Raw genomic sequence first — 25,558 nt, forward strand, 5'->3', positions numbered from 1 at the left:
CTGAGGAATAGGACAGGCGGGGGTGCTGAGCTCCCCAACCTCAGCTCTCCTCCCTACCCCAAGAAGCCCTTTGAAAGGTTTTCCTGGCAGAGTTTAAAGCTTCAATTCATTGAATTGCCTGGCATGAGGCCCAGGATGAGGGGATGCCGGGAAGGCCCCAGCCCTACACCCCAGCCCTCACCTTAGCCGCCCCCACTTTCCTGGGACCCAGGCCGGCAGGCCTCCCCTGCTCCCTTTCTCTTCTTCCAACGGCACCCACTGCCTTTCCCCTCAGGGACCCAGGTATCCTGCCCCTTTCTTGCGGAGCAGATGGCCACCCCAGAGGCTCAGGCTTGCTAAATCAGACATTTAAATCCCATAATCCTTGGTGAGAGGCTGATGGAGGGGGGCAGCAGCCCAATCCTAGAAGCAGGGGCAGGAGAGAACCTTGTGCCAGCCCTGGAGGGGAGGAGGGACAGTTGGTTCCCGAGTTATGAATGGAGTCCCCCCTTCCCTTGTTGTCATGCAGCCCACAGACTGACCCAGTCTCCAGCTTTTGTTCTCCTCCGGGAGTACCGGCGTTGGGCCCCCCAGCCCACGCTCCTGGGAGACTCAGGTGGCTGCCTCCCAGCGTCACCTCCTTCCTCATCCCTGCGGCATGGTTGGCCCCACGCAGCCTGCCCAGGGGCCCACCCCCCCCAAACACAGGTGATAGTAAAATTTTATTGTAAAATAAGAGACTGCTGTAAAAACAGAATATAAAAAGGGAAGAGGAGGAGGGGGTGTGGTGATGCGAGCAGAGGGCAAAAGAAGTTGACTTGAGCAACCTGGGGAAGTAGAAAGATCTCTGTAGATACAGATCTCCACCGGGGATGGAATCAATCTTTCCAGCTCTGAGATGGGAGTGAGATTTCCTCTTGGGTGCTGGGGCTCCCCTAGAGGTCGGACAGGATTTGGCCAGCGAGGAAGGGACCCCTCACCAGCTGCCCCTTCGTACAAGTTGTCACCACACCCACCAGCAGGGACAGGGAACCAGCACTCACGAAGGCACCAATTCACAGTCATCATGGGATAAAAGGGCTGTTTTGGGGGGCCAGACTAACGTAATTTCATTCACCCTCACTACAAATTCCGTGAGGTAGGTATGGTTATCAGCATTTCATAAAAATGGCTTATGAAATTAGGAAATTTCAACGACTAGGTAAAACGGTAGAGAACTGGGCTCATAGCCCAGTGTGTGATTGATTCCTGACCTTCAGGAACATTTTCCTACCTCTCCCATGGTTCCTCACAATAAAAATCTTTAAAAACCAGGCTGGAACGTCCTACGTCCTCCCCACCCCGACCAACGACCTTGTAGGCCAACTTCTTTAGCAGAGCCTTAAAGCAAGGCGAATGGAAGAATCCAGGGCGTCTCTGAGGCGCACCTGTACCAGGCAGTCAACACACCGAGCAGGTGCATTCAAGCTCCCACGTCCCAAAAATGCCAGGAAAGGAGGGCAAGGGGGAGGGGGGGTCAGTGGAGGGTGGGGGAGGGGGACACAGGAAGCAGGGGACATCAGTCTGAGTCGGGTCCCTCTCTCTTGAACATCAGCTTTTTATGGCGGGAGGTAGACTGCCCCTTCTTAGCCTTCAGGTGGCTGTTGGGGAGACAAGGGGAGGGGAAGAGATGACATCCGTGAGTGGGAGGCTGGGGGCTCCTTGTCTTATCTTAGATCTAGGCTTGGAGGGCCCAAGACGGGAGCAAGGGGATTTCAGTTACAATGGCCGCCACCAACCGCAGACATGTTTCCTGAGCATCGGGGGGGGGACTTCTGTGTACGCTCTTCATCTTCCCCCACCCCGTCTGACAAGGAAGGAAACCGGGCCCAAGGAGGGGAACCGCAAGGTCACACAGACCTGCTCGTACTCGGCAGGGCTGGGGGTCTGTCCCAACCCTGCTGTGTCCAATACTCCCACACGGCTATCAGGCCCCTATTTGAGCCCCCAGCTCTGCACTAGCTGTTGCTAGAAATGACAAAGAAACACCCCTGCTCATCCCCTGAGAGACTTGGGGACCTCCCGAGGATATACCTAGGGGGAGAGGAAAGCGTGTCTGGGCAGGGTGGGGCCCACCATGAGGGCCTCAGCTTCCTTTGACCATGAAGGTGGGATTGGAATGGAATCCTGTGGCTTTCCAAGGCAGAAAGGCAGGGGAGTGGGGCTGGGACAGGGCCCCGGTCACTCACCTGGAGTGAGCCCTGCTCCCCCCTGGCTCCTTGCCACTCAGGGCATCCTTCAGCTCCAAGGCCTCATTCAGCTCCCTGAACATATTGAAGCGTTCACGCCCACGGATCTGTGGCAGGGGAGGAGGGGGAGAGTGCAGCATGAAGGTGAAGCCCCAGTAACCTTGAACCCTATCAGTGCAGTTAAGTGTCTGTGGCAAGGGACGGCTGCCCCCTGATGGCCAAGTGCCCTAATTGCAGGCAGAGCGGTCAAGAAAAAAAACCGCATTCTGAGTGCCGGGCTTGAACCAAATTTTCAACCCAGGAATATTCACTTCCGGAATCAGGGACAGGACCAGAGGAAAGGATGGACAGAGGAACAGGGCCTCGCCTCCCATTTGCTCCATTCGGTTTTTCTTCCCTCCTCCGATCCCAGTGAGTGCGGGGCAAGGGGGCCTGCCTCCCTGTGCCTCCCAGACTTGGTACCTGAAGGGTGAAATATTCCCCATCCAGTGGCTTCTTTTGTGGGGGAGAGCAGCTGGTGCTGGGAGGCAGTGCTGGGAAAGAGGGGAGGAAAGACAAGAGAAGGCTACCTTTTGAGCAGAACTGCACCCTCTGTCTCCCCCACCACCTCTCATCCTGCCTGCTTACCTCGCTTAGTGCTTCCGGGGGGCGGCTCGGGGGAAGACTCCCCCTTCTTACGGAAATTCTCCTCCTCTGTGCGCCGGTCTCTCCCAGGACAGGCACAGACGCGTACCTCAAAGCTGCTCCGTCCGAGAACATTACCACTACCCAGGTAAGAAGACAGAAGCAGGAGGCAGTAAGGACGGTGAGCCCCCTGACTCCCGACCACCCTCCCCCTCTGTGGAGCTTGGGCCTAAGCAATATCGAGAAGCCACAGGTGAGAGGTTCCAAAGCCAGAGAAAGGAAACAGGAGGAGGCGTTGGGGGGGGGGGGGAACAGCAGAGAGAGTCCACGTGTGGGGATGGGAATGAGTGGGCGGGATGGGTGTCAGTAAGGGGGGAAGTGACCAGGGGCAGGGGGGCGTGCGGGCCCTACCTGGAATCTTCCAGGGTGATGATGGTGAGGATGGGCCGCCGGTTCATGCCTCCCATGCAGGAACTGTTACACATGTAGTTATAGTGGACTGTGGTACAGTCAGAGCCGACCTGAGACAGAAGACAGCCCCGAGGTCAGGCCACCCTGCCCCCCGGGAGGGCCTGTAGTCTCTGTAGGCCTCAGTTTCCCCAACCGTGGAACGGGGATAACCCATATGGCTCTGCACACCTCCCGGGGCCATGGGGAGCTTGATAGAAGGAGAAAGCCCCCCTATCTGCCACTTGACGAACCCCTCCAGCCCTCTCCGCCCAGAGACCTCAGATGACAAACCAGACCTCGGGCGGCTCATAGGGCACCACCACGCTATGTCGGAAAGTGTTTCTGTCGTCCAAGTACTTGGCACGCAAGTTTCCTTCCACCCGGATGAGATGCTGAGGCGGGGCCAGCCCTACAAGCAATCAGGGAGGAATCAGGGCTTGGGGGCCTCTGGGCACCGGCCCCCGTCGCGTCCATCGCCCCCGGCTGCTCACCATCACTACCATCAGAGCAGCGCTCGTGGTGGGGACAGCGCCGCACAACCTCTGTCACGAACTCCGACTTCTTATAAATGGCCATGGCGCGGACACAGGTGTCGGGTGGGGGCGGGGAGTTGACCCACAGCTGCACAGGGCAGGTCTTTGCCAGCTGGCAAAACAGCTTGTTGAGGGAGGGGGAGTACTGTAAGGAGAGGAGAAGGGACGGGCAGGTCAGGGGACGAGTGCCTGGGGAGGGGTCAAATGGACAACAGCCGAAGCACCCACCAGAAGCCACATGCTGCATGGGGAGGGTGGCCGGACATGGCGGGGGTGGGGTCTGAATCCCAGAAGCTTACTTTAAAAAGCCAAGGACTGAATCGGTGCAGGAAAATGAAGAAGGGTTCCACGGCCCCATACGATGGGAAGGGTGAAAGCCCAAGGTCACCGACTAAAGAGGTAAAACTGACAGGAGGTGCAGACAGGAGCAGCATTCAAAGTCCCAAACAGAAAAACCCAAGCGGATATGGCCAAGCACCGAACAGTCCCATGGAAAGCAGCCTGTTAGGGCCACTGACCGTGCAAGTAACAGACTTGGCTGTCCCGGAATGCAGGAACCCCAGACGGAACCCATAGGTGCCAGGGTAGGTCTTCGGGGAAGGGACAGAGGATGACAGGGGCCAGGAGATGGCTGGTCCAGGGGCCGCAGGGGCGGGAGCCACTGGCATCCTGGGAGTGTCATCTGAACCTTCGTCCATCCAGTTCACGACGCCTTCTGAGAGCAGCAGTTCATCCACTCCTGGGGACAGCTCGGAAGACTGCACGTGGAGAGACAAGAGTTGGAGGGCTAGGTCCCCAGCCCCTGGCCCCCCACTGGCCCTCCCCACATCCAGTCCTTACCAGAACATTGTTTTCAGGAAGCCTGGAAGACAAGAGCAGAACGTCAGTGCTGGTGTTTGCTCCCCACAGGCTTCTACCAGGGGGCTGGGGATGGGGGTGGGTGGGCAGGACGGGACAGTGGTCCCGGGAGGCTGGTAGGGCGCCTGCCCTGCCCTCTACTTACAGATTCCACAATTCGGAAAATGTCTCCTGGCTCAGAGGGGGGTCGATGGTGAGCTCCGACTGCGGGTCCTGCATCGCAGCTCCTGGGAAGGGAGCGTGGCCGCTGTGGAGAGCAAAGTGGGGGTACAGCCTGAGATATGCCCAACCCCAGGTTCCCCAACCCCAAGGGAGGGACCCCTCCACCAGCACCGTACCGTGGCCTGAGATGCCACGGCCTCTGGCCTCCCCAGGAGCCGGGCTGCTCCTGCCCAGCCCGTGGATGACCCAGCCCACCCCACCTGTCCTCGTCCTCGAGGCACACACATAACCGGAGAGGGAATCCCAGCCTTCCCACCAATGAGTCCACAAGCCTTCCTGAAAGGGTACCCTACTTCTACCCTCCGTCCTGGTAATAAGGATGAGACATGTCAGCCCACACCCTCCACCTGGGGGAGGGTACCTCCATGGACCCCCACGTTTGCCACCTGACCCCCTTCATCACAAAGCTTCCTCAAAAACCGCTATCTCCACTCCCACCCGTGGCTTACAGAGTCCTCAGGCTTCCCCCGCCTGCCTCTCTGAGCTCATCTTCTAGCTCTCTCCAGCCGCTGGCTGCCCTTCTCTGCTGCCAGACGCAGCCCAGTTCACCCGGCCAGTGGTTCCCTCTACTGGGAACCCTGGTCCGGCCACTGCCGCGGGGAGGGCCTTCTAGGGCCTCATCTTGACCATCACAGCTCCTCAGTGATGTCTGTCCAGACCACCCAGGCAAAGACTGCCCGCCAAACTGTCACCCGATTTTAAGTCTCGTGCCCGGGACACTGTCTGATACCTTTTCTTAAAGGTCCTCGGGGCAGGCTTATTACCTGCTGCGCTCAGCACAGCACTAGCAAAATGCCCTGCGCTCGCTGGGGCTCACTGACTGCGGTGAGTGACAGAACACTTGTGCCCAGGCCGTGAGCAGGTTGTGAGCTGTCCAAGGAGCGAGCAGTTGCGGGGGGGGGGGGGGGGGGACAGACGGCGTGTGTGTGTGTGTGTGTGTGTGTGTGTGTGTCACAGTCCCGGGTGCCCTAAGCTATGCTGCCACCGTCTCATGACATCTTCCCCAGACACCAAGTTTGTCCTGAGTTTTGCTGGGGCGGGACGAGGGGGGGGCACTCCCTCTGCGGACGGCCCCGTTCATTACTTCTGTCTTGTAGAGCGAGGGCAAGCCCATCACCCCCACCCCTGACCCCAGCAGTGCCTCCCATGATCACCTCCCCCCCCACCCCACCCCCCCGCCAACATTCACCTGCTCCCAGGGCCTGATTTCTTACATACTCAGAGTTTGTGAAATCCTTTCATGTGGGTTAATTCGTTTGTCCAGAGAACCACACTTGCCGCCCCTGAGCCCCCCCGCAACAGGTGACCCTGATAAGTGAGGAATCCGCCTCTTAGAGAGAGGGGAAGGGACCCACCCACAGCACACACAGGTGAACGAATGAGCTTTTATTGAAAATGACCATTCAGACATCTAGGAGGAAGATGCTTGCTTCAACACAGACCACTCTCTCTGCAGAGCTCTCTTTTGTTCAGGCTGGAGGGTTAGATTTTGGCTGGCGGAAGTCCTCCAGCGAAGAGGCTGGCAAAGGCCTCCTCATCACAGCTGCCAACACTGAGGGGTGGGGGTGGGGGTGCGAATGGACAATGCCCGTGCAAGGAGGAAGGCAAGAGGGGGCGGCAGGAGTGATCCCAAACACTGGCTTGGCGGGAAACGACCAGGACCCCCCCCCCATCAATGATCAAAACTTTGAGATTTTATGGAAGGGAGTTTCAGAAGTCAAAATGTACTGTTACACTTGCTGTGTGACCTCACCTACCTTACGGGCTGGTCTTTTGGCTTCCTCACATACAGGCGTGGAGTTTTGCTCATCTTTATATGAAAGTACCCAGGACCGGGAGACACGAGCAGCAGGCTAGGCCTGCATCCCAGGCTCGCCACCTATTAGCTGTGTAATTTGGGGAGGTTACTTAACCTCTCTGGGCCTCCGTGTCCCTTGGTCGAAAATAGTGCCCTACTTATTATGGGTAACGTATAGAGCCGAGAAAAGTGCCCGGCACATACTAAGAGCTCGACAAACGTGTTTGTTTATAGATTGTCCCATTTCATGAGTTCGACATCGCAGGCACAATCACTAGGAAACCTTTTCAGAGCAGGCACTTCTCAGGGATGAGCGTCAAGGGCCATTAAACAAAATTTTCAGAAGCTGAATCATACTTTGCAAATGGCTGGGGAGGCCACAGACCCAGCTGGGACTCCATCGAGGGGCCCAGCCCACCACCATCCCGACAGTGGCTGCTGTTTACCATCCCCACAGGGGCCCACGCTCCTGGTGGCTTACTTCATTAATCCTCTCAAGAAGCCAGTACCATAGGTATCATCAGTGGAGGGAACTGAGGTTGAAGGAATTAACTCACTTATCCAGGTTCAGAAACTTCCCGAGGGGCAGGGCGAGGGATCTGAACCTGGGCTGTCCAAAGCCCACACCTAGGCTCTCAATAATTATGCTCCACTGGCTTCATCCAGAGTCTGGTGTAAAAAACGTCCTTGGCTGAAAGCTGTTTGATTGGGGAAAAAACCAAGATGATTCTGGAAAGTACTAAGGCAGTGTCTGGCCACTTACTACTTTGCAAAACCACTTCTAGGTAGACCCCCTTAGAAGAGGGCTGTCTGGGGCAGCAGCATGAGTTTTGCACAAATTATGCGCGTGTCAGTGTGGTTCTCCACGATGGGTGATGAGAAACATTACTATCCACCAGCAGGGAATGGCTCCACGAAATACAAGAGACATTTACAGCAGCAGTTTGAGGAAATGAATTTATCTGTGTATATGTAACTAGATAGAGCTCACAGGTGGATAAAAAAAATACAGTTTGGGGGGGGAGCCAACCACAGTAACGTAAGGAGTTTATGTGAGCTATAAATACAAAATGACTACAGCTGATTCTTGAACGTGGGGGTTGGGGCAGCGTCCCGCGTGCTGTTGAAAACCCGTGCGGATCTCTTGACTGCCCCCAAATTTAACTACTAACAGCCTACTGTTGAGCAGAAGCCTTACCACTAACATAAACGATCAATTAACATATATTTTATATATATTATGTTAGAAATTTATTTATTTATTTATTTATTTATTTATTTATTTATTTATTTGAGAGGGAAGGAGAGACAGAGCATACAGATGGAAAGAAGGAGCAGACTCCCCACTGAGCAGAGAGTCCAACGAGGGGCTCCATCCCTGGACCCCAAGATCACTACCCGAGCCTTAAGGCAGATGTGTCACCAACCCAGCCACCCAGGCGCCCCTTATATACCATAGTCTTAGAGTAAGCTAGGGACAGGGGCGCTTGGATGGCTAAGCTGGTTGAGTGTCTGCCTTTAGCTCAGTCATGGAGCCCCCACGTTGGGCTCCCTGCTCAGCACACAGCCTGCTTCTCCCCCTGCCCCTCCCCCTGCTCGTGCTCACTCTCTCCCTCTATCTTTCTCAAAAAAATAAATAAAATCTTTAAAAAAAAGCAAGCTAGAGATAATGCTATTAAGATAATCACCAGGAAAAAAGAAAGACATTCATAATACTGTACTGTATTTATCCAAAAAACCCATGTATTAAGTGGTCCCACGCAGTTCAAACCTGTGTTGTTCAAGGGTCAACTGTATTTACTGCTTATAAACATATATATGTGAAAGTACGAAAGACAGGCAAGAATAAAAACTCACAAATCTATGATAGTGATGGTCTCAGAGAGAGGGAGATACGTATGCTCATGGGACTGGGGGTACTGTCAGAGGGTTTTAGCTTCATTAACGAAGAAAAATAAAAAAAGATGGTAGTCATACATTACTTGTATATTAAAATAGGGACACAAATAAGATAAAATGTTAAGTGTTATAATTATTTGGTGGAAATATAAGTATTGTATTATTCTCATCTGTTTTTCCAAAATAAAAAAACCTAAAAAAGAAAATTGCATAAGACTTACTACAATTTCAAACACATAAAAAAGTAAAAAAGAATGATGTGCCCCCATGTATCCATCTTCTAGCTTCAAGAATAATCAACATTCTGCCTTTATTGTCTCCCCTAAACCCCCAGCCGCTCCCCAGAAGCCCACAAATGTTTTTGAGGTAAAATCTATGTAAGTTGAAATGCACGATCTTAATTTTACCACTTAGATAACAAAATTGGACACATTTTGATACAACCTTGTAACCCAGGCCCACCAAGCCTAAGACACTTTGCTGTGTTTCCTTCTGAAAGTTACACATTTTATGCTTAGGTCTACTATCCATTTCAAACTGTGAATGGTGTGAGGTAGGGGTCAAAGTCCGAGTTTCCGCTCGTTGTTTCAGCACTATCTCTTCTTCAGACTTTCCTTCCTCGCGGTGGATTCATTTGGGGGCCTTTGCGGAAAACCATTTGACTAAACTTATGTGTCTTTTCCTGGGCTCTATTCTGTTCAGTTGTTGTCCTACGGGAGCTTTATAGTGATCTCGAAGTCAGCTAGTTTCAGGCCGCCAACTTTGTACTACATTTTCATTTGGGAATCAGCTTGTCCGTTTCTACACACAGACCTGCTAGGATTTTGATTGGGATTAAATTAAATCATTTTGGAGAGTACGGACATCTCAACACTATTGAGTGTTCCATCTACGGTAGTCTGTTATTTAAATCTTCCTTAAATTCTCTCAGCAGTATTTTGCAGTTTTTAATATAGAAACCTTGTCCACCTTTTGTTCAATTTATCTTTGGGTATGCCATGTTTTTGGATGCTTTGTCAGTGGCATTGTTTTTACAATTTATTTTCTGACTTCAGATTCAACGGTTGCTATTATATAAAAATGCACTTTATGCATATCGCTTTTGAAAACCTGTGACCTTGCTATAAGTCATGATAGTTCTCCTCTTTAAAGGATTTTTTAAAGTAATTTCTACATCCAATGTGGGGCTCAAACTTAAAACCCCAAGATCAAGAGTGGCGTGCTCTACTGATTGAGCCAGCCAGGTGCCCCTCATGACAGTTTTTCAATGAATCTCCTAGTAGCCTGGTTAACACCTTCAGTATAATGTTGCAGGGGTGAGAATCAAATCCTCTTCTAGTTCCTGATTTTAGAAAACAAGCATTCAGTCTATCATGATTATGTATTGATGATAATTTGATTGTGGGTGCCCTTTATTGGACTGAGAAAGTTTTCCTTTTCCTAGTTTGCTGGGAGATTGGCTTTTCTTTTCTTTCTTTCTTCTTTTTTTAAAATCATGACTAGGTATTGCATAATATCAACTGCTTTTTATGCATCTGTGGAAATGATCATAGGACTTTTTAAAAAAAGATTTTATTTATTTATTTGAGAGAGAGAGAGCACAAGTGGGGTGAGGGTCAGAGGGAGGAGACCCCCTGCTGAGCAGGGAGCCCGATGTGGGACTGGATCCTGGGACTTGGGGATCATGATCCCAGCTGAAGGCAGATGCCTAAGGACTGAGCCACCCAAGCGCCCCAATCATCGGATTTTTATCCTTCGATCTGTTAATGTGGCAAATTGTACTGACTGATTTTTTTAAATGTTAAAACATCATTGCAGTCCAGAGATAAACTCCACTTGGTCAGGATGTATTTATCATTTTTACAGATTATCAGATTTGATTTGCTAAGATTTGTCAGACTTTTGCATATATATTATGCAAATATGCATACCTGGATATTTTGCAAGAATATTAGTCTAAATGTCTTTTCTCATAACGTCCTTGTCTGGTTTTGGTATCAGGACTCTCAGGATATCATGAAATTGGGAAACGTTACCTCTTCTATATTCTGAAAGTTTGTGTAAGATTGCTGTTGTTTCTTCTTCAAATGTTTGAAGAGAAGAAGAACAAAGAAAAAACAGAACAGAAAACAGCATTAACATAGTAGCGTTAAACCCAAACCTTACAAGAATTGCATTAAATTAAATAGACCAAGCACTCCAATTAAAAGCAATTTAGTGGGGGGAAAGGAGGGCTGTTTCAACAAGTTGGAGCTAGAAGAACAGGATATCTATATAGGAACCCCCCCCAAAAGAACCCCTACCTCACACCATGATAAAAATTATTTTAAAATTAATTAGTTAATAATTATGGCTCATAGACCTAAGTATAAAACCTAAAACCGTAAAGGTTCTAGAAGAAAATATCCTAGAGAGTATCTTCATGACCTTAGGGTCAGCAAAAATTTTCTAAACAGGTCACAGAAAACGTTTGAAAGACAGAAGATGAATCTTCTGGGGCTCCTTCTTAGACACTGACAGAGAGGTAAGCAACAGGTCAGGAGAAAACACAGATACCGACAAAAGAGGCCTATCCAGAATACATAAGAGCTACATGCAGCTGAACACAATTTAAAAAAGCAAATAAACCAACTTAAAAAAGGGGGGGGGATTTGAAGACCCACTTCCATTTACAACATAGGACTAGCCAATAAGCACGTGGAAACTGATCCTAGCTAAGACGGCTGCAAATGAAAACCACAATGATGAACCACTTTAGAAAGACTGACAAACCACATGTGAGGAAGGGCGGCTCTTGCTGGTGGGAATGTAACACGGGACAACCACTTTGAAATGTGAGGATTTTAAAAACTAAGTTTAGATCTTCTCTCTTACCTAGCAATTCCACACCCAAGCAGTTATCCAAAAAAACAGGAAAACATATGACCACAAAGAGAATTGTACAAGAATGTTAATAGCAGCTTTATTCGAAATAACCCCAAATGGGAAACCACTCAAATGGTCACCGAAAGGAGAATGGATAAACAATCCACGGTTTATTCATCCGACGAGATGCGCTAAATACAAAGGAGCAAAACGCTGATACACTACCGATACATTTAGTAACACGGACGGATGTCACAGGCATTATGCTGCCCACCAGAAGCCTACACAAAGGAGAACATACTGCGTGGGTCCGTTTACAGGACGTTCTCCAACGGGCAGAACCGGTGACAGAACTCAAAATAAGGACGAGGGTCAGAGACTGACTGGGAAGAGGCACAACCTTCTCCGGGGCGACGAAAATGTGCATTTTGACACGCTGGGGATTAGCTGCCAAAACTCGTCTAATTGCCGTGGGTTTAAATGCTACCTCGATTTCGGAACAAGCTGCACACACGCGCGGCGCGCAGAGGCCGCTACGGAGCAGGTGCGCAGGTGAGCGAGCGCAGGCTGGAAGCACCGCGCTGGGAGGGACTGGCGGGCGGGAGGCCGGACCCCCGTCCCTTCGGCTCCCTTCGGCTCTACTCGGTTCCCCTCGGCTCGGCTGGCCCCGCCTCCTCCAGGCCCGCCCCTTCCGCCCCCACGACGTTCGCTCTGCGTCCGAAATCGGAATGGCTGAGCCCAGAGCCGGATGCCAAAGAAACCGGGTCTCGGCCACAAATAAACGGCGCATCGTCGCACTCTGTCATCGTTTCACTCTCAAACGAACCCCTTCTCGCAAATACCCAGGGCTTAGCCGTCGGCACGCTTTTTAAAACCCCGTCCCTCGCAGTGGTAGCGTCCGCCGGGATTGCAGCCGACGGGGTGGAGCACACCACTCAAAGAGGGGGAGGGATCGAGGTTTGCATCAAAACAGACCCTCCCTCCCTCCCTCCCCGAAGCGGCAGCTAAGTGGTCGAGGAAGGAAAAAAAAAAAAAAAGGAGAGGAGGGGGCTGGCAGGCGCCTTCCGCACGGAAGCGGAGCCAAGCTAAATGACATTTTCTCTCTTCTTCCCTTTCCACGGGTGAACAGTGAGCTGCTCCGGAAAAAAGAAACCGGAAACGCTGCGGCAAAGTGGCAGAAATGTAAATGTGCAGCCAAACAATAACAGGGCTCGCGGGCCTCTCGGACCTGGACAGTCCTGCCCGGCTTCGCGGGCAAACCTCTCGTGGAGCACTTCCCACTTCCACGACTGACAGTCCAATTGGATTTTCTCCATCTAGCGGAGCTGGGGACCGGTTGGAAAGATCCCTTCAGGAAGGACAAAGGTCCGGAAGTTATGGGACCTTAGCAGATTGGGCTTCCTGGATCAACCCCCAAATAATCATTTCGGAATGGAGCCCGAGGTTCCACCAGGATGCGGTGCGCTCGAAAACCTGGGGCCATGGGTCCCCAAAATTCCGAGACCCGTAAATCTCAGATCCTGATGCTTCGTGCGCCTTATTTCAGGGTTCCCCACACCCAGCACTGGGATGGGAGGTGGGGTGGGGTGGGGAAGAACCCCTTAGGCCGGCTGCAGGTCCCACTCTCCCGTTCAGCTCCGAGTCCGGCTGGTCCTAACATCCCCATCACCTACACCCACGCCTCCCAACACTGCATTCCTAGGTTGGTGCCGCCAGCCAAACCTCCATTCCCCCAAATCGCTAAGTCCCAGTGCCCCATTCCCAGACCCCCAACAATGCTCCCAAGCTGAAAATACACGGAGCCGAGAGCCGGTGACTCAGAGAGGACTCATCTGGCTCAGTCAGGAGCTTACCCGAACCTCAGGGGAGCGTGTCACCGTCCTGGGAAGCACGCTCCGAGGCCGGACGCCAGTTGACCCCGGAGCCCAGCGACTACCTGCGCCCAGGATCGTGGCTCTGGACTTTTCAGAGGCTCAAAACTTTTAGCGCCAGTCGGAGCACATGGGAGGGGAAAATCCCAATCCCAGCAACCCCCGCGAGGCTCCTGGCACAAAGCTGGACAGTCGCCATGACAAGTAAGGGCAAGCAGTTCGCCGGCGGGCGGAGGCGGTGGGAACAGAGTCCGAGATGAGGGCGGGGAGACAGTGGGGATTCTCGCCGTGTTGGTCCTGTAGCTACTCGACGCTGGGGAGGGGAAGTTCGATAGGCCAGAGCTGTGAAGGCGGAATTGGTGGAAACCATTTTAGAAGACCCCTGACACTGTCTCAAATATGAAGGTGGAAGGAAGAGGGTCCTTTGCACTTGCCATTCCTCTCCCAGATAGCTGGATAGTTTCTTTTCAGCAGCTAAAACGTGTCCTTTTAGAAAGGACTTCCTTAATATCCGAATCCAACGAATTCATTCAGATACTCTGTATCACACCATCTTGTTTAATTTCCTTCCCAGCCCTAATCGTTTTCTGCAAAGATTTGTTCCTTGCCTTAAATACACAGCAGCGTAAGCCTTCGGGGGCAGAGACCTTGTCTATTATCTGATTCATTGTTGTATTTCTCAGTGCCTAGTACAATACGGGGTAGCAAGGAAGAGCTCAATAATAAACACTGAATGAATGAATGAAAAGAGACGGAAGTCTGAGGAATTTGGCGGATTGAGAAGCAAAAGAGGGTCAAAACCTGTAAAAATCAAACATAGCGCTAGCGCCCTCTGCAGGTGAGGGGGGAGTAGGAGCTTTACGAGTGCCGGAGGGAGACGGCAGGGGGAGCTCAGGCACTTCTCGCCGCGGCAGAAGCTCTCGGACTACAACACCCAGCAGCCACCAGGAGCCCCACGGCTTGATGGGAACGGTAAACCTGCGTGACCTGTTACGTGCCTGCCCCGCCCCTCCCGTGGGTCGCCCGCGAAATCCGATCCGGGATGCGGAGGTCCAATGGAAAGGTGGGGCCAAATCCCGCGAGAGCTAACGGCTCTTGGCGACCGACCGGGCTGAGGGACGCCGTGCTCGCAACATCGGCGTGTCCACCTGTCCGGCTCGCCTCCCGGGGGTCTTCCGCCCCCTCCCGGAAGAAGGAGGAAGGCCCTGGCGGGTTCTCCAGGTCCGCTTCCGGGAGCCGAGTGAACTTTGGGGCCGCGTTGGCCGCTGCACGGGCAAGGCGGCTGGTAGCCCACGGGACGAGGGTTGCGGCCGAGGCCGGTGCCCGCGCTTCCTCGGCAGCATGAGCGCGCCGGAGACGCCCGGGTTAGCCCCGGACCGCCTTGCTGCGGACCTGGCCCCCGCCCCCGCCCGCCTCTCTCCTCAGGCTTCCCCGACGGATGAAAATACGGACCCCGAACTGTTGCCACCACCAGCTGCTGGGGACGACCCGCCCCGCTCGTCCCCGGATCCCACGGCTGGTTCCCAGGAGCCGGGGGAGGGCGGGTCAGCTTCTGCCTCCACCGCCCCGGAAGCGGGCCTCGCTACTCCTAGCGAGTTGAGCCCTCGAATTGAGGAGCCAGAACTTTGTGAAAACGTGAGCCTTCCTGCAGAAGAACCGAACGGGCCAGAGTCGGGGCCCGGAGAGGCCGTAGAAGGTGTGTCTGAGGACCCCGCCCCGGAGGACGAGGGATACACGTAAGTGGTGATGGCAGGGCCGCGGGGGCCCGAGGAGATCGGGAGTTGGAGGTGCGTGGAAGTGTACTACACGCGTATCCGCCCGTCCTCAGCCCCGCTTCCGGGCCCCCCTCAGGCCTCCTTCCTCCTTGCTTTGCTGACCTAGGTTTGCTGTCCCCCCATCTTCCTTCCAGCACTTGGAACTACAGCTTCTCGCAGCTACCTCGGTTTCTCAGTGGTTCCTGGTCAGAGTTCAGCACCCAACCCGAAAACTTCTTGAAAGGCTGTAAGTGGTAAGTAAGGATAATGGGGCGGGGAGATAACCATGCTCAGGATTTGCACCATAAAACAACCCCAGTAACCTGGGAGAAGGAGTAAGAGTTCCTCTTGGACAGAGCTTAAATTTCATCTAGGATTATGTGTCTTGTGCTTTCCTCAAGGCTTTGGGCGGGTGGGGGCTTACCTACCCCAGGCATAGGCTCAGTCTTCACCGTGCACTTGGAAAAGAGAGCCCTGTCCAGCTTTCTAACTCTTTCCTATTCTTATAGGGCTCCTGATGGTTCCTGCATCTTGACTAATAGTGCCGATAACATCCTGAGGATCTATAACCTACCCCCGGAGCTGTACAGTGAGGGGGAACAGCTGGAATATGCAGAGATGGTAAGGGTAGGGGCTACCTGTGTCCTCTCACCTATGCCACACATTTCAGCCCTTTGCATAGATGGAGAAAGTTGAATCCACATGTTTCCTGTTCACACACAATGTTTCTTCATGAATGTACATAGGTGGCACTTTGTAGGCAGGATGTGAAGTTTAAAGAGGTGTCTGTCCTTCTTCAGTTGTGACTATGTGTTTTCTGTAATAGAGTGGTGGGTTTTTCAGGGCAGTATTCAGTTGACTTACAGATGTTTATTGAATGACCACCAACATATCAGTTACTGTGTTTGGCACTGGGATGCAGTGTTGAAGGAGGCAGATGAAGAGCTGGTTTGCTTTCTCATGTGGCAGCTAAACAACACACATGTAAACCGATAAATAACGCGGTTCATCACGCGTTATGATAAATGCCGTGAAGGAAAGCAACAGAATGAGGGGGACTCCCTAGAGGAGACCACTTTAGATACACTGGTCAGGGAGGGGCTCTCTGAAGAGGAGACATTTGAGCTGAGACGTGAAGGATGATGGGATCAGTCGTGTGAAGAGCTGTAGAAAGAAAATCCCAAGAAGAGGAAATAACGTTACAGAGCCCCAGAGTGGGGCAGGAGCTTTGTGTGTTCAGGGAACAGAAGGGAGGCCAAGAGTGAAGTTGGGATTCATTAGGATGCATCTGTCATGGTCCGGGTGGGAAACGGTGGTGGCTTGGGCTGGGGTGGTGGCAGGAGAAATGGAGAGGGGTGGGTGGACCTGAAGTGTATTTTGTAGGACGTGGAGGGCAATTGGATGTGAAGGTGCAGGGAAGGAAGCAGTCAAAGGTCCGGGTGCTTGCGGCTGGGTAGGTGGGAAGGAAACAGGTATGAAGAGGTACTGGGACAAGTCAGGCGTGTTTAAACCTGTGCGACGTGAACTAAGGGAGAAATTGGGACTAGGGGTGTACTTTGGGAAGCGGAGTACCTGGTGTCTTCTAGCGGATTCAGTCTCGAGTGTAGCTGGAGCGCTCCAGCAGACAGAGTGGAGGGCAGGAGGGGCGACAAAAGTAGAGGCAAAGAGTCAGGTCTAATGCTGTTGAGGGTGAGACAAGTTTAGAGAATGATCCAAGAAGACATTAGTGACCTGGGGAAGAACACTTTCAGAGGAGTGATGGAGGCAGAAGCCGAGTAGGGCAGGGAAAGAGGAAGTAGAGACGATTCTTTGGAAAGTTTTCTTGTGGAAGGGAGTTGAGAAATGGAATGGTGACCAGAGGGCATATGGGGCCAAAGAAGGGTTAATGGGGTGCTTCTGCAGGGTCAGGAATAACCCAGTAGACAGGGAGGAATGGATGCTGGAGGTGAGAGGGTCCCTGAGCGGCTGGCTGGGGACAGGATCCGGAGCACGGCAGAGGATTTGTTAGGGGCAGAGTTCTCTCTTGTAGTAGGAAGAGAGGCAGCGGCTCGGGGGGCGGGAGGATTTCCTATCTCCTCGCTTGACTTCTCAGTGAAGCGTGAAGGGAGGTTATAGGCTGAGGGAAGGGGTCTGTGGGGAGAGCGCAGAAGATGTGAATGATTGGTGCCGGGGAGTCGGAAATCAGAGGCAGCAAGGATCGTGGTAGCGTTGCTGGTCTGTGCTCAGGGCCCACTGGAAACTTGTTGGCACCCGTTACAGTGAGGTCTGGTGACTTCATTGTGCATCTCTCCCCTGCAAGTGAACGGGCTGTGTTTTCTCGGTTTGTGAAGTGACGATGAGCGTCGTGGCGCCTAGCTCACAGGGTAGTTGTGAGAATTAAAAGAATTAATGTAACGTGTATGAACCGGTGCCCGTTCTGTATTCCGTAAACGCCAGTCATTGGTATTAGTTGAGTCAAGCAGGGAGTAGGAGGACCGTCGGGCTGGGGTTTGCCGGAAGAGAAAGGTGAGGGTGTCCTGAGTGTCTGCAGGAGGGTGTGTGGACTCGGTTGACTCGGATGTAAAGCAGGTAAAGAAATGGAGTGTAAGTGCGTTTTTGATGAAGCAGAGTAATCGTGGTGGTACAAGTAGAGCAGGTCAGCTGCAGAGGTCGGAGACGGGAGTCAGAGCTTGCGGGAGGACAAGGCCCGGGGCTCGACCGTGGGAGCGACGGCCGGTGACAAGGGAAGGCCGCGGCTGCGGGCGCTCCGGAAGTCAAGCGCTGGGAGAGACGAGAGTGTCGGAGGGCCCCGCTTGCTCTTGCCTTGATCCGTTTGGGGAACACGTTTTTGTTGAGCACATTCTACAGGTGCTGGGGGTTAGTCGGGAACAGAACCAGACACAAGTCCCTGTCCTCTTTGCGTGATCGTTTATAATCCAGTGCGGGGAATAGGGAATAAAGAAACAAGCAAGTAAAAGATACACCTGACAAGTGGCGTGAAGGAAAATAAAGCAAGGAAGAGGATTGGGGCAATTGACTGCAATTTTAAAAGGGATGGTCGGGGAAGACCTCGCTGTTAAGGTGACATTTGAGCAGAGACGTGAAGGAAGGAAGGGAGTGAACCGAGCTGATGTCCTGGGGGAGAGGATGCTGGGCACAGAGGGGAGCAAGCTCTTAGGTGCCAGTGGGCGTGAACGTCACCGAGCACCGCAGGAGGGTCTGTGGGCTGTGAGGCAGGGAGCCGGTCCTGCCTCCCTGCACTTGCCCCTGGGTCTTGTGGCAGAAACCGGTGGTGTCTCAGGGCCAGGCGGCGCGCCAGGCCCTCCTGCAAGAGCCCAGGAGCGGGGCTAGTGAGAAGAGCCTCTGGAAACGCGGCAGGTTGGGAATGGGTTGCACCAGCTGGTTTACGAGAAGCGGGAATGTTAGAAAGGGGAAAAGCCATCATTAGCCAGCACTCTACAAAAGTCAGCCCTTTGCATTTTTGTCCATTCTTTCCAAGCTTCCAAACACAGAAGCTTTTTACGTGGTTGTGATCCTATAGCAGACTGTTCGGGGGACCGCCTATTTCTTTTTTTTTTTTTTTTTAAGATTTTATTTATTTATTTATTTGACACAGAGACAGCAAGTGAGAGAGAGAGACAAGCAGGGGGAGTGGGAGAGGAAGAAGCAGGCTCCCAGCAGAGGGGCCTGATGTGGGGCTCGATCCCAGAACGCCAGGATCATGCCCTGAGCCGAAGGCAGACGCTTAACAACTGAGCCACTCAGGCGCCCCTGCCTTTTTATTTCTTAACAGTTGTATTCTAAGTGGTTTCCATGGTGCTTTGGTTTCCGTAGTCACGTGTCCTGGTGTCCGATGCTGTGTTGGGCACCTCTGATCAGGCATTCCCGTACCTAGTCTCCTGTTTCAGACATTTGGGTTTCCAGGATTTTTGTATCATAAATTATTCAGTGATCATCTTCATGTGTTTTGATGGCGCTTCTTTTCATAAGAGAGATTTTATGAGTAAGAAATATTCCGGGTCAGGAGTATCAATATTTGTTTCACGTCTTGTGATACAGATAGCTGACTTGTTTTCAGAAGCTCTCGTGCTTTTTGTTTTTGATCTGCTGTTAGCACTCTGAGTGCACCAATCCATCACAGCTTCACTCGTTAGAGAATTTCGCTTTCTGCGTCTGCAAGCTCAGTATGTGGAAGTGGACACAGTTAGTGTCGATGGGGAAATTGGGGGAGGCCAATTTTGAGTATTTCCGAATACCTGTTTCTTCTTCTCAACATAGTCTCCTAATTTCTCTCCTCCCGTCTCTGACTTTTCACAGAGCTTTCTGGAACTCCCCTTCCTAACTCCCCAGCCTCGGCCCTGAGTGCTCTCCCTACACTGGAGCTCTTGCCTGAGGCCTTCACCCCCTCTAGCCCTGTCCAGGGGAGACCGCACATCCTCTGTGCCCTGCGTATCTCAGGTTCCGGGCCGGGGCTGTCCTCGTTCCCAAAGGCTATATTCAGATAACTGCGCTCTCTCTTTGTAAAAACTTTTCCTTTGAGGCTTATGCTGTCTGAGCCTCCTTCATCCACCAAGGACATGGACACCTCATGGCTCTCCTGTGCACCCCAAGTCTTTCCGCCATCTTGGTGACCTCGGGTATCCAAACCAGAAACCCGGGTCTCATCCTTTAATCTTCCTTTTCCCTGACTTCCACATCCAGTTAATTACCAGATTCCATCGAGTCCCCTTAATCTTTCAGATCCATCTGCTTCTTCCCACTGCGCTGCCCCTGCTTTAATTTGGGTCTTATTATTGGGGCCCTTATGTTACTGGAACAGTTTCCTGTCTTTGTTTGCTCATTAAGACATTTGTCATTGACTGCTAATAATATACTAGGTGTTGGGGAAACTGGTGAGCCAGACAGATGTGATTCTTGCCTCCTCAGGTGGGCGTGGTGTGGTGTGAGGAGCACGGAGGGCTGTCGAACCTGGAGTGGGGCACCTTGCTGTGCTGAGGGGTTAGGGAAGGCCTCCCAGTGGAAGAAGCATCTAAGAGACCAGAAGGGTGATTAGGATTCAGCCAGAAGGAGTTGTTGAGGGAGGTGAAGGGAGAACATTCCAGACCTGGACGCTAGTGAAAGCCTACAGATCGAGGGTGTGGTCCAGTTGGCACCTTCTGGGGACTGGCAGTCAAAGTGGTGGGATGTAGAGATTTTAAAGGAGTGAGTCTAGAGGGGTGAGCCGTGGGAGGTGAGTAGGGGTAGCCACCTGGCAAGGAGATTGGGGCTTATACTGAGGGTTTTGTGGACTCCTTAAATGTTTTAAGCAGGAGCACGATGCTGGGCAGGATTCCAGCGTAACAAGGTCTCTAGGGCCTGCACGTGGCCGCAGCGCGGAGAGCAGACGGGCAGGTTGGAGTGTGAGGGTGTGGGGAGGCCTGGAGACTTGCGCCGTCACAGCAACGCCGGCAGGAAGACAGTGGCTTTGCGTGGACTGGAAGGGTGTGCACACGTTCGGGGAGCCCTGGGAGGCGGGCCTGGCGAGGTTCGTGTCGCTGGCAGCTGTTCGGTCGTACACGGGCTGGATCAGGAGTGGAAGGGAGTGAAGAGCTGTAGTGGTCAAGGCTAGTGCTCAGGTCGGAGGCTTAGACACTTGAATGCGGAGCCCAGGGGGAGCGGTAGCTTTGAACGTGGGCGGGAGCTGGGTCTGTCACAGACCAGCCGAGTTCGAGGTGCCTGTGGGGTGAGCGCGTGGAGCTGCGTGCCGGGTGGTCTGATAAGTGGGTTCGGAGCGGAGACGGAAGTCATGGGGCCATGGCGTCACGCCGAGGGCCAGCAAATAACTGACAGGACGGTCACCCAGATGTTTGGAAGAGTCCCTTCACATCAGTGAGGAAAAGACGACCTGGTAGAAAAAGGAGCAGAAGTTACGAAGAGGTGTACTCACGCGACCAGTGAGCACAGGTCCCCACGACACCGCGGGTTTATCCCACAGCGGCATTCTCTTTCGCGGCCTTCAGCTGAGAACAAGTGGAAGGTCTGGCAGTAGCAGGAGGACGCCGAGCCGCAGGCCCTGACAGGCTGCCGGTTGCCGGGGGATTCGGGATGGGCACTTCTGCCCGAGTGTGACTAGCAGAGGTGGTGACGTGCACGCCATAGAGCCTAGTAACGTAGCAGGACTTGCAGAGCCGTCCTGGCACACGTGCTCCAGAATGTTCAAGGCACACCCGCCAAAATACGGAAGAACACTGGTGACTGTCAGCAGAGAAGGATAGTGAGCGGGCTGCTGTCCGGCCTCGAAGATGCCTGAGTTAGAGCTCGGTGCGTCACTGTGCTTACGTCTCCCCGTCCCAGAGGAAGGCTCCGTCTGGCACCGTTGGTATTAAACGGGCAGGCATGCAAGGCAACGGTAGACTGGTGGGTTTTTGTATGAATCTATTTCTTTTTAAGATTTTTACTTACTATTTGAGTGAGAGCATGCGAGCGTATGTTTGCAGAGGGGGAGGGAGAGAAACAAGCAGACTCCGCGCTGAGCTTGGAGCCTGACACGGGGCTCGATCCCCGGACCTTGAGATCATGACCTGAGCTCAAATCAAGAGTTGGGACACTCGGGGCGCCTGGGTGGCACAGCGGTTAAGTGTCTGCCTTCGGCTCAGGGCGTGATCCCGGCGTTATGGGATCGAGCCCCACATCAGGCTCCTCCACTGGGAGCCTGCTTCTTCCTCTCCCACTCCCCCTGCTTGTGTTCCCTCTCTCGCTGGCTGTCTCTCTCTCTGTCGGATAAATAAATAAAATCTTTAAAAAAAAAAAAAAAAAAAAGAGTTGGGACACTCACCTGGCTGAGCCACCCTGGCGCCCCTCCCTGTGGGAATGTATTTCTAAAGAGGTGTATGAGAACGATGAATTCGAGATAGTGTTTACCTCTGAGGGAGGGTTTCCTTGGGAAGAAGCTGTTTTATATTTTATTTTTTAAGCTCGTTGGAGGAGTTACAGGAGTCTTTAAAAATACTTCTTTGTTGGGCAACCCTCTCGGGTCCCCTCCCTCTTCGGGAGATTTGTACCGTCGCTCCATAAACTCCGTTTTGCCGCCCACCAAAAAAAACCCAAACAACAACAAAAACCCTCTTTGCATGTTTGAGCCGTTTAATAATTTTTTTTAAAGGGGGCGCCTGGGTGGCACAGCGGTTAAGCGTCTGCCTTCGGCTCAGGGCATGATCCCGGCGTTATGGGATCGAGCCCCACATCAGGCTCCTCCTCTGTGAGCCTGCTTCTTCCTCTCCCACTCCCCCTGCTGTTCCCTCTCTCGCTGGCTGTCTCTTTCTGTCAAATAAATAAAATTAAAAATAATAATAATAATAATTTTTTTAAAGGATCAAAGGGCATCTAGTAGGTGCTCAGTAAGTATTGGTATCAATGGTTGGTTCTTGGTTTCTGTGTTGGGATATTCTTTGCTTCTTCCTAAGTGTTTAAAATGCAAAGGATAAACCTGTATGGCGTTTGGTGGCCCAAGTCTGGCTCACCCTCGAGCACTGAGATCAAGATTCTGTTCTTCATATTAATACCGCCTGCCTTCTGCCTGGTTTGGTGCCAACAGACAGTCCCCCACCCCCCGTCATGAAAATGCTAGAGGCACAACTCTGCCTCCTATTCCTGCCAGTGACCCAGGCATCCTTGCCTCTCTGTCCAGGCCCCCGTCCTTCGCATGGTGGAAGGCGACACCATCTATGATTATTGTTGGTACTCTCTGATGTCTTCAAGCGAGCCAGACACCTCCTAGTAAGTGATGGCCTTTGCCTGCCCTCTGCCTTCCCTTCCCATCCCGTCCCCCTGCCTCAGTTTCAAGGGGACTCTCTACTGAGAGGGAGCTAGGGGCGGCCAGGGGTCTCTGGGGGAAGACAGCTTGGCATACCCTACAGGATGCAAGCAGAGAGGGCCGGTCAGTTGGCTTCCTCCCCTTCCTTTGACAGCGCCGGGACCTCAGTGTCCGTGTCTCTCTCAGCGTGGCCAGCAGCAGCCGGGAGAACCCCATTCACATCTGGGATGCATTCACCGGAGAGCTCCGGGCTTCCTTTCGGGCCTACAACCACCTGGTAGGGACCTCCCCGCGCAGGACTCATCCAGGCCCCGAGCTCCCTCCTTGGGGACCGCCGAGGCTCTGGTAGGCCTGTTTGCAGTGCTTTCCTGCCCCTAGGATGAGCTGACGGCAGCCCACTCGCTCTGTTTCTCCCCGGATGGCTCCCAGCTCTTCTGTGGCTTCAACAGGACCGTGCGCGTCTTTTCCACGGCCCGGCCTGGCCGTGACTGCGAGGTCCGAGCCACATTTGGTAAGCATCTGTGCCTCCCAGGGGAGGAGGAAGGAGAGGGCGCTGCCTCATCCAGAGGGGCCTCGTGTGAGCCAGGGGGCCAGCATGGCCCATCACCTTCAGGACAGCCCAGCGAGGCAGGCTGTACTCAGCAGGCAGAGGAGAAAACAGGTTTAGGGAGGGGGTGGAACTTTCCAGGGTCAAGCTGCACGGTCAACAGCTGCTTCACTCCTGAGCCCGGGCCCTGTCGGCTGTGTCCCTTCCACTCTCCAAAATCTTGGTCTCTCTAGAAAATTGGAGGTGAAGTTGATTTCATTTTCCTATAAGCCTTCAGCTTTCCATCTCTCCAAGAAGACACGAATTTGAGAAGGAAAAAAGTCTTGAGCACTTAGGCCCTTTGCAGGGATGGAAGGGTCTGGGGAGCCTCAGAGGTCTTTATCCTGCTGTGACCGATGGGACAGGGGAGGCCTTGATTCCCAGCTTATGGGACAGGAGACACAGATGCACCACTGGTTAGTCTGTTCATGTCAGGTGTGCTTTCCCTCCGCCTGACTTTGTTCCTTCCCTTTTTAGCCAGAAAGCAGGGCCAGAGTGGCATCATCTCCTGCATAGCCTTCAGCCCAGTGCAGCCCCTCTACGCCTGCGGCTCGTACGGCCGTTCCCTGGGTCTGTACGCCTGTGATGATGGCTCCCCTCTTGCCCTGCTGGGAGGGCACCAAGGAGGTGTCACTCACCTCTGCTTTCACCCCGATGGCTACCGCTTTTTCTCGGGAGCCCGCAAGGTAGGGTCACGTCCTGAGATTCCAGAGACGGTGCACAGGAGGCAGCATGGGGATGTAGTCCCTGTCGTGTTGGGGGACGGACGTGGGAAACAATTAACCCAAGGGAAGGGAGCATCTGTAAACCTTGAGGGAAGCAGGAGTGTTTGGGGGTGGAGAGGGTGGGCGGGGGAGGGACGGGCTCCAGGCCCTCCTGCTCTGTCTCCAGGATGCGGAGCTTCTGTGCTGGGACCTCCGGCAGCCTGGTCATCCTGTGTGCTCCCTGAGTCGAGAGGTGACCACCAATCAGCGCATCTACTTCGACCTGGATCCGTGAGTGACCGGGTCCTTCCTGCCCAGGGTCCCAAAGCCCCGGGTGTGAGGGGCCCCTGCCCCACGTCAACAAGCGGCTCTCTTCCCCAGGACGGGCCAGTTCTTGGCGAGCGGCGGCACTAATGGGGCTGTGTCCGTGTGGGACACCAGCGGGGCTGGACAGGAGGGGAAGGCCGAGCCCGTGCTGAGTTTTCTGCCCCAGAAGGACTGCACCAACGGAGTGAGGTGATCCGTCACTTCCGCGGATCTTGGGGCTCAGGTTGGGGAGGGCGGGGAGGTGCTGACACGCCCTGCCCGCCTCTCTCTCCCTGCAGCCTGCACCCCAGCCTGCCGTTGCTGGCGACTGCCTCCGGTCAGCGCGTGTTTCCCGAGCCCACGGAGAGTGAGGACGAAGGGGAGCACGAGGTGGACCTTCCCCTGCTTTCCATGCGCCACGTCCACCTGGAATGTCAGCTGCAGCTCTGGTGGTGTGGGGGGGCCCCAGACGTGGGGATGGCGGATGCTCACCAGGGCAAGAAGGGACAGGGAGGGACCGAGGAAGGTGGGGGCGAGTTTACATAAAAAGGTTTTATATGGTGCTAGAGTCTTTGTGTCCTTTTTTTCGGGAAGCACATGATGGAGATGGGGCTGGGAGGGGTACCCGTGGGCTCGCTTGTCCAGTAGCGGTAGGGGCTGGCATATTGTTCCCCAAACCAGGGTTGAGAGGTGGGACTAGGCGGGAGCCAATGGGGCTGCTGAGCTTGGTGTGAAGTCAAGTGAGTGGGGGTGGGGCCTCATGCCATTGACTGGCGGGTTGCTAGGCAACTCGGTAAACTGAAGGGGGGAACCTGTTTGAAATCTCACTCCCAAGGTGGGGGCGGCAGGGGTCAGGGTGAGCGTGGCTGAGCAGGAGTGGCAGGCGCTGCGTGTCAGACTGCTGGGTGTGACTGCGTGAGACAGTGACAGACAAGACACCCGCTAGCTCGCGCTCCACACTAGTTCCCACCACCCAGCAGCAGGGACCATTACTCAGCTCTGGGGGAAGGGGAACGGGAGCACCCCCCTCTCCTCCCCTGGACTCCCCCAGGAGGCAGGCGACTGAGTAGCCAGAGTCAAGGACACACACGAGAGAGTAAAGGTGCCGAG

General features: G+C 53.5%; 2 protein-coding genes across 3 annotated transcripts; one reads left to right on the forward strand and one right to left on the reverse strand.

The window, feature by feature from the left end:
* Positions 1-688: 688 nt before the first annotated feature.
* On the reverse strand, positions 689-13,448 carry TP53 (tumor protein p53). The gene is made up of 11 exons (XM_045797340.2): positions 13,310-13,448; positions 4,818-4,919; positions 4,655-4,676; positions 4,333-4,572; positions 3,773-3,959; positions 3,578-3,690; positions 3,243-3,352; positions 2,835-2,971; positions 2,670-2,740; positions 2,208-2,314; positions 689-1,619 (listed from the first exon to the last, which is right to left on the reverse strand). The coding sequence occupies exons 2-11, from the start codon at positions 4,889-4,891 to the stop codon at positions 1,538-1,540; spliced, it is 1,143 nt and encodes a 380-aa protein (XP_045653296.2). The 5' UTR covers positions 4,892-4,919; positions 13,310-13,448; the 3' UTR covers positions 689-1,537.
* Positions 13,413-25,005, forward strand: WRAP53 (WD repeat containing antisense to TP53). 2 transcript variants are annotated; one of them, XM_087867560.1, is made up of 11 exons: positions 13,413-13,531; positions 14,166-15,063; positions 15,237-15,335; positions 15,591-15,702; positions 22,727-22,815; positions 23,039-23,129; positions 23,231-23,363; positions 23,916-24,124; positions 24,330-24,433; positions 24,524-24,658; positions 24,748-25,005. In XM_087867560.1, exons 2-11 carry the CDS (start codon positions 14,669-14,671, stop codon positions 24,992-24,994), a joined length of 1,614 nt encoding a protein of 537 aa, XP_087723686.1. In that variant the 5' UTR covers positions 13,413-13,531; positions 14,166-14,668; the 3' UTR covers positions 24,995-25,005. The 2 variants fall into 2 exon arrangements, with proteins under 2 accessions (XP_087723686.1, XP_045653295.2); XM_045797339.2 differs by lacking the exon at positions 13,413-13,531 and having other exon boundaries at positions 13,543-15,063.
* Positions 25,006-25,558: the final 553 nt, after the last annotated feature.

Source organism: Ursus americanus, chromosome 14 (genome assembly GCF_024610735.1).
Source record: "Ursus americanus isolate L20-20 chromosome 14, mUrsAme1.1.p, whole genome shotgun sequence".
Classification (NCBI taxonomy): Eukaryota; Metazoa; Chordata; class Mammalia; order Carnivora; family Ursidae; genus Ursus; species Ursus americanus.

What these genes read in the sequence shown, in the direction of transcription:
- TP53 (XM_045797340.2), bottom strand. Translation starts at nt 4,891, where the DNA reads ATGCAGGACCCGCAGTCGGAGCTCACCATCGACCCCCCTCTGAGCCAG. An exon ending in CTGCTCTGATGGTAGTGATG is followed by an intron (nt 3,691 to 3,772) that starts GTGAGCAGCCGG and finishes GATTGCTTGTAG; the next exon opens with GGCTGGCCCCGCCTCAGCAT. An exon ending in TGCCCTATGAGCCGCCCGAG is followed by an intron (nt 3,353 to 3,577) that starts GTCTGGTTTGTC and finishes CTTCTGTCTCAG; the next exon opens with GTCGGCTCTGACTGTACCAC.
- WRAP53 (XM_087867560.1), top strand. Translation starts at nt 14,669, where the DNA reads ATGAGCGCGCCGGAGACGCCCGGGTTAGCCCCGGACCGCCTTGCTGCG. An exon ending in TTCTTGAAAGGCTGTAAGTG is followed by an intron (nt 15,336 to 15,590) that starts GTAAGTAAGGAT and finishes CTATTCTTATAG; the next exon opens with GGCTCCTGATGGTTCCTGCA. An exon ending in AGCGAGCCAGACACCTCCTA is followed by an intron (nt 22,816 to 23,038) that starts GTAAGTGATGGC and finishes TGTCTCTCTCAG; the next exon opens with CGTGGCCAGCAGCAGCCGGG.